Below are 7,486 nucleotides of genomic sequence, written 5' to 3' on the forward strand. Positions count from 1 at the left end.
ACATTTATAAATTCAGGAGCATGTAGAATGGTGAGTGACTTTGAACAAATATATCACATTAGAATGAGCCAAAATAACTTGGGAAATTAAACCGAATCAAAAAAACAAACAGTGAGAACGTAATTGTTTACAGATTAAATGAGATAGCATATGTGACAATGCTTAGTGCAATGCCTGGCACACATGTTCAAATAATGTTAATAAAAAAAGGATGATAATTAGTAGTATTATCATACTACCATTAGTTACTATTATTACAGTTAATACTTATAAAGTGCTTTCTATCTGCTGGGCACTACTCCAGGTCCTTTACATATACTGACTCATTGATTCCTCTTACCAGTCCTATGAGGTAGGTACTAATTGTCTCCAATTTTGCAGATGAGGAAGTAGAGTCACAGAAAAAAGTCAAGAATATCGCACAGTGTCTCACAGGTGGGCAGGGGAAAGAAGCAGAATGTTAACTTTGCCAGAGTCAGGCTGTCAAGGGTAAAAGGCACTTTTGTTATTTTATATGTCTTTTGTGGGCTTCTCAGGTGGTGCTAGTGGTAAAGAACCCACCTGCGAGTACAGGAGATGTAAGAGACTCAGGTTAGATTCCTGGGTGGGGAAGACCCCCTGGAGGAGGGCATGGCAACCCACTCCAGTATTCTTGCCTAGGAAATCCTGTGGACAGAGAAGCCTTGTGGGCTACAGTCCATGGGGTTGCAAAGAGTTGGACATGACTGAAACAGCTTAGCACACACGCACACACTTCTTTTGTAACACTCCAGAAGGGAGGACCAGGACCAATGTGTGTAAATTACAGGAAGGCAGATTACAGCTCAAAGTGGGGGGGGGGGTAAATTCTTTCTTACTTCTATTATAATTACTGAATTGTATATATATGTAGAGTACATATATACAATATGCAAATACATACATATATATATAGTAAGGCCATAGTGTTAGTCGGGCTCAACTGTGCCCGACTCTTTGCGACCCCATGGACTGCAGCCTACCAGGCTCCTCTGTCCATGAGATTTTCCAGGCAAAGATACTGGAGTAGGTTGCCATTTCCATCTCCAGGGGATCTTCCCAACCCAGGGATCAAACCCATGTCTCCTGCACTGCAGGCAGATTATTTACCAACTGAGCTACAAGGGAAGCCCATTAATAATGCCATGTTCTCCATCAAAAATGCTCCCATTTCAGATAATCAACGTTTTCCAACTATTTGTACTTAGATGCACTAATGTGCATTCCGATTTATGAAAATCAAAGTACTCAGTCTTTTTAGATTCATGTTCTTTACAAACTTTACTTTATTCAAGAGTTCTAGAACTGAATGATTACCAATTTAGACCGGCGCTTCTGTTTGTGATTTTGGTCTAGAGACTCAAAAAATCCTGAAGTCACGGAAAAGTGAAAGCTTATTGTCCACGAAAATGACAAGACATGAGAATCATTTTGATAGAACCTAAACGGACATGATTGAGTTATGGATGTGGATTAAAACTGGAAGAAGTGGCATATGATAGTGACTCATTAAAGAGAAACAGTCCAATTTCAGTGCAGGATCTTAACTGTAAGGGAAAAAATGGGCCTTGGTAGCTGATGACAGGAGAATGAGGGAGAGAGGTGTTATTAAGGGAAGAGACAGAGAGGAAGAGGCAATAACCCTCAAGACTGGATGCTGACCATCTGTGGTAACCAAGAAAAGGCATACATAAACAAAAGAGAGGTGAGTGACGATGTCTAGTGTGTCGGGGGTCAAGAAATATCGGCTGGTTGCGGCAGCACGGCCGCCGGTCAAAGTGGTAACTGGGGATCTGAGCTCGGCGGTGACGCGCGGCCCTCACGTGACCAGAGCCCGTGTCTGCCCAAGTCCTTCTCGTCCTGGTCCTTTTTGCCTGTCCAGACACCATCTGCCTATCGCCCTTTGGACGAGGGGGAAAGCAGAAGAAAGTAAGTCCCCTTCGCCCTCTTAAATCGGTGTGTTGGTGCTGCCCAGTAACCTCTGGGATTGGGATGGCACTGAGTCCAGGCGTTCTCCCTGCAAAACCCCGCCCCCGCGCCCCCATTTCGGTGCCAAAAATGGTGGTCTAGGGAGTGGGCTGGGGAGGTGAGTGGATCCCCTCGCCCAGGAAGACAACACGGGCACTGAGAAATAGTTTCTAAGCAGTCCTTCGCTTTCACTTCCCGCCTGAAAAGAAATGACGAGCGTTACTGGGTAGGGGCGGGGTGGGGGGGAGGACGAAGCTTTGAGATGGAGCGGGGTGGGGGGCAGGGGAATACAGGGGGGCGGCGGCCGGTGCCCAGAAAAGGGGCGTGTGTCAGTCTTTCCCTCCTCCCCGCCCCCTACCCTGTCTCGGCGTCTGTCTGCAGCTCCGCAGGTCACAGCGGGCACCTGGAGGAGAGGCCGCCTCGGAACCAGCCGCCGGGAGAGGTTCAGGTAGGGGAAGGGGTGGGCAGCGGGCCGGGATGGGGTGCGAGGGAGGTTGCTGGAGGGAGCCGGGTCCACGGCACCGCCGGCCCGCTCCGCCCCGGTCCCTGCGGGAGAGGCCTGTGTGGCAAGGCCTGCCGGGAAAATGGTGGGCTTTCGGAAGGAGGGGGCGACAAGGTGGTGGGGGGTGGGAGGGGAACCACACGCGGCGAGATCCCGGGGGCCGGAGAGCCCCTCCCGTCAGCGTAGGTTGAAGGACCCGGGCCCAAACTGGGGAAGAGGCAGGTATTGGAACTCGTGGGCGGGGTCTTAGTCCAGGCAGCGCGTATTCTGACTCGCCTCAGCCTTTCTTGTTTCCTCTGTATCACCGTGCTTTAAAAAAGACCATCCTGAACATGGAAAAAGCCTGCAAAGAGCCCGAGGAGCGGCCACAGAGCTCGCCCAAGGCGGATGAAGAGCGGCCTTCTGTGGAGCAGTCTCCCGAAAAGTCGTCTCCAGAGGAGCAGTCTTCGGAGGAGGCGTCCTCGGAGGAGGAGTTCTTTCCCGAGGAACTCCTTCCTGAGCTCCTTCCCGAGATGCTCGAGTCCGAGGAGCGCCCTCCTCAGGAGCGCCTGTCGAGGAAGGACCTTTTTGAGGCGCGCCCTCCCATGGAGCAGCCTCCTTGCGGAGTGGGCAAACACAAGCTAGAAGAGGGAAGCTTTAAGGAAAGGCTGGCCGGCTCCCGCCCGCAATTTAGAGGGGACATACACGGCAGAAATTTAAGCAACGAGGAGATGATAAAGGTAGCAGAGGAGATGGAAGAGATGAAGCGAGTACGAAACAAACTGATGATCATGCATTGGAAGGCCAGGCGGAACCGTCCTTATCCTATTTAATGTGTTCGGCCTTGAATTTTGTTTTGTCTGATGTTTGCTTTTTCTTACATACCTTACAATGTCTTCCTAATCTGAACTTTTTGTGTGGCTTTGGGGTATTTCTCTTGTAACTGGCATAAAATTGCATCTCACCCCCATATGCAAGACATCCTCTTTCAATCATGTCTTCTCCATTTGCATGGAAAGATGCACAGTATATATTGTGGAGTGGAAAAAAGCAATTTTCGAAAAGTATATGTAGTATCCCATTTTTGTAAAAAGTATATATTTATATATTAATATGCAAAGAAAAAACTCAAAGTATATACTGCAGAGGTTTAACAGTGACTATCTGTGTGGTAGGATAACAGGTGATTTGTTTTTTCATTTTTGCTTCATCTGAATTTCTCATTTTCTCAAGATGAACACATTTTACGTGTTACAAAAAAAGACAATACAATGGGAAAAATTGTAAAGCAATGAAAGAATTTGTCAATCAGCTTATAAAGATAATGTGGCACTTAATAAATACTTTTCAGAACTTTAAAAAAGAAAAGTAAATCCCATTTTTTCTGAATCTCTTAGGCAGAAATGTAAACCAGGTACTGTACTCACATTTGTTTAAGGGTATTATTTTCCTACTTAAATAGGAATAAGATGATTTATTATTTATGAATTATTTATTACGGGGCCTCAGTGGAACCAAGTGAGGTAAAGGTCATGTGAGCTATATTTTTTCCCCTACTGGCACAGGCTGAACCCCATCCCCTATAGATTCCCTTCAGATAGTGGGGATAGTACCCAAAGGTCTTGTTTGCACTCACAAATCCTGTGTGATGCCAGGTAAGTGCTACATACTACTTCTGTCCTGCTGTTCTCTTCCCTGGATACTGCCATGTCTGCTGGCTATAGCTGCCCCTTCTCCTGGGTCCTGCTCCTTCCGTGGCCCCCATCACAGCTGAGGTACCAGAGTTCTCCAGGTGCAAAGCTTTACTGATTGCTCTGGAGCCGCTGCAGGACCAAAGCTGAACCCTGTCTCTTAACAGATATATGAAGGATGCCCCTTCTCTAGCTTTAATATTATACCTATCCAGGTGGATACCATCCCAGTGCTGCTTAAGACCTCTAAGTCTTATAGAATTCTTAGCAAAATAGTCCTTATTTATTTTTCTCCTGAAAGCCTCCCTTTTCTCCACTAGATGCAAACATGAGTTCACTTGGGCTTGGAGAAAAATTTGTGAGCCAGACACAATGCTATGTGCCTAGAACTGGAAACCCCCTCTCTCAAGTAATCTCCAAGGATAACTATGGTTGTAATTGCCCAATACTTGTCTTAGGGTGAGTTCTCTACCAGAGGCTTCTGGCAGGCTTGCCTTACCAATTCCTCTAACTTGCTCAGTATGTATAAGTTAGAGGAAATTATGACTTAAGCTCAAGCTAGGATATTACCCATCCGCCCCACCCCACACCAACAAGAAACATGCAAAAGTACTTTGTAAGTCATTAAATTACTATATATGTCTGTATCAGATATTATGATTTCTGTGTTAAACTTGTTTGTAAAAACCTAAAATTTTGTTTATTGATTGTATTCACTTTAGAAACACAGACAGTGGTTAATAATTTCTCAGAATTATAACCCAATCATGAACCCAGTCTGTCTGATGAACTACGTAAGATTCAATGTGTTCACATCTCTAGAAAGTGTAATTTGCAATTCCAAAGGAATCTGGGAGAGGTATTGTTTCCCCAAACTCAACAGTAAAATTTAAATATTTCAGGTGTCAGTGTTTCTCCTGTAAAATAAGCAGAGACCTGGGCTCTACCCCAGACCCACTAAATCTGCTTTTCTGTTTATAAGCACACAAGCTAGAAAGTCACTGCTAGCTATATACAATATATTCCTAGTTTTAGTAAGGATAAACTATGACATAAATAGAAGTACAGATGATTATAAGAGAACTAAAGAGGTAAAAGCCTTGTCTAACCATATTTTTAAATAAGGAATTAAAAATAACTCCATCAATTTTACTACATAAAATTTAATTGGGGGGGGGGCTTCCCTGGTGGCCCAGTAATTAAGCCTCCGTGCTTCCAATGCAGGGGGCATGGATTTGATCCCTGGTTGGAGAACTAAGTTCCCACATGTGGCATGGCACAGACAAAAATAAACAAAAAGTTTAGACTTTTTGCAGCAAAGCAAGACCATATACAGAATAAATATGGTATAAATAAATAAAAACCTAAGAGAGGTGACAAAACAGCAAGATGTATTTTCTATGACTGACATTATGTAATGCCTTGCAGTACTTCCTTACAATATGAGTAAAGGACATCAAAAATAAGTGCAAAGTTCTTTGGTAATCAGATCTCAAAGTGGTAAGCCAGTCCTGTGCCCTTAATTTTGCTTTTAATTTTTTCACTGTGTGATGCCATTTGGAGGATCTTCATGTCTCCAGATCATTCCTCAAGATTATGGTAGCCTGATGGATGCTGATTGGGCTGGATTCTGGCTGGAGTGAGATGCGAGTCCAGCAACTCACCAGTTCTATAGGACAGGATGAATCTAGCCCCCTGGGCAGGATGAGGAAGGGCTCCCCCAAGGCACACCCCTCTCCAGGGTGGTCTGACATTGGTTTCTCTGCTCCAGCCTGCAGCAGGCACCAGACTCTTCTAGGCTGAGGGCCAGACTGTCCTAGACATGCATACCTGGAAGACAACGACTGTCCCCATTGCAGGTCAGAGCACTTTGCTTCTCCTTCCTTCTCCCTCCCTCTTTTGGGGAACCTTCTATAGGGGAGGAGATAAAGCCCAAGGATTCCCAACTGGAAACACTGGTTGGGATACTCGTTGAGCAAACAGGTGTCTGGCCTGGGCCTAACCAGGTAACTTAGGGCTGAAGCAGAAGGGCCTGCCCCTTCTGTCAGAGTCCAGTGAAGTAGCCCCCCCTCCCCCATCCCGAAATGGAGTTAGAACTCAGACAAGACCTCACCCATCCCTCTCCCACTCACCTTGCTCAGATTCCCAGAAGGGCCTCAGATGTGCCCTGGCCTGTTTGGGTGGTTCTGTGGTGACTTTAGGTCTGTGTGTGCTGGTGCGGCGCTTCTGATGTTTGCGTCAGCCCAGGCCCAGAGGTACAGGTGCCCCCAGGTAAAGGGAGCCTTAAAGGCCTGTGGTCTTACAGCTCAGGAGAAAAGAGGTGTCACTCCTGTATGAACACCCCTATGCACTGCAGTACCAGGGGTCAGGGAAGTCAGGCTGTGGGTTGGTGTGAAGATGTTTTGGAGGTGTTGATGGTGGAGGGTCAGCAGCATCCAGAGCCTGGTTGTCTAGGCCTCTCACCACTTCCCTGCTCACACAGAAGGCTTGTATCCCTGTCACATGTCCAAGAAGCTACCAGCTTGCCAACTCCAGAGCACAAAGCATTGAGGGTCCAGGACCCTGGAGAGAGCTGTGTGCTAAGCAGGATGCCTACAATGCCTGGGAGTGGGAGCCCCTCTGGTGAGGAAGCATAGAGGGATCAGGTTCAGGGTTCTTGCAAAATGCCCAGACTGCTCCCTTTCCCATTCAGAAATACAAACTCAGTTATTTTTACAAATGAGGAAGATTATACAGATAAATAAAAGGTAGACTGTGTGTTCTCAGATTTATCTCAATCAAATTCTGTATTCTCCCCAGTCTGCCTCCAATTTAGCTTGTAGCTTTTTGGGGCTTAGGAAATAATTTATTTGGATTTGCTAAGTATGCTATCCTTGTTGGTTTGTACATTTGGGTGAGTTTCCACACTATTATCTTTATCCAGGTGGAAATGTCCAGTAGGCAGTTAGATATGTGTCTAGAATTTGGAAGAGACTGGCATGGAAATAGGGATTTTGGCTTCTGGTATGCAGTGCATCCCAGAAACTCAGCAGTTAAAGAATCTGCCTGCAGTGCAGGAGACACAGGTTTGATCCTTGGGTGGGGAAGAGCCCCTGGTGGAGGGTATGACAACCCACTCCAGTATTCTTGCCTGGAGAATCCCATGGACAGAGGAGCCTAGAGGGCTACATTCCATGGGGTCACAGAGTAGAACAGGACTGAAGCGACTGAGCACACACACACTGGGCATGTAGTGAGCTAGAATCCGATTGAATATCCTTCTATCCTTTACTATAAATATACACGTTTCAGAGTGAGATTCTACTGAATTCACTGATTCATGGTCTGT

At 46.1% G+C, this 7,486-nt stretch overlaps 1 protein-coding gene across 1 annotated transcript; it reads left to right on the forward strand.

Annotated features, from left to right (window-relative positions):
- Positions 1 to 1,800: 1,800 nt before the first annotated feature.
- On the forward strand, positions 1,801 to 3,835 carry TCEAL1 (transcription elongation factor A like 1). Its single transcript, XM_043459883.1, has 3 exons — positions 1,801 to 1,947; positions 2,368 to 2,434; positions 2,809 to 3,835. The coding sequence occupies exon 3, from the start codon at positions 2,821 to 2,823 to the stop codon at positions 3,298 to 3,300; it is 480 nt and encodes a 159-aa protein (XP_043315818.1). The 5' UTR covers positions 1,801 to 1,947; positions 2,368 to 2,434; positions 2,809 to 2,820; the 3' UTR covers positions 3,301 to 3,835.
- The last annotated feature ends 3,651 nt before the right edge of the window (positions 3,836 to 7,486 follow it).

This window comes from Cervus canadensis, chromosome X (genome assembly GCF_019320065.1).
Source record: "Cervus canadensis isolate Bull #8, Minnesota chromosome X, ASM1932006v1, whole genome shotgun sequence".
Taxonomy (NCBI): domain Eukaryota; kingdom Metazoa; phylum Chordata; class Mammalia; order Artiodactyla; family Cervidae; genus Cervus; species Cervus canadensis.

What these genes read in the sequence shown, in the direction of transcription:
- TCEAL1 (XM_043459883.1), top strand. Translation starts at nt 2,821, where the DNA reads ATGGAAAAAGCCTGCAAAGAGCCCGAGGAGCGGCCACAGAGCTCGCCC.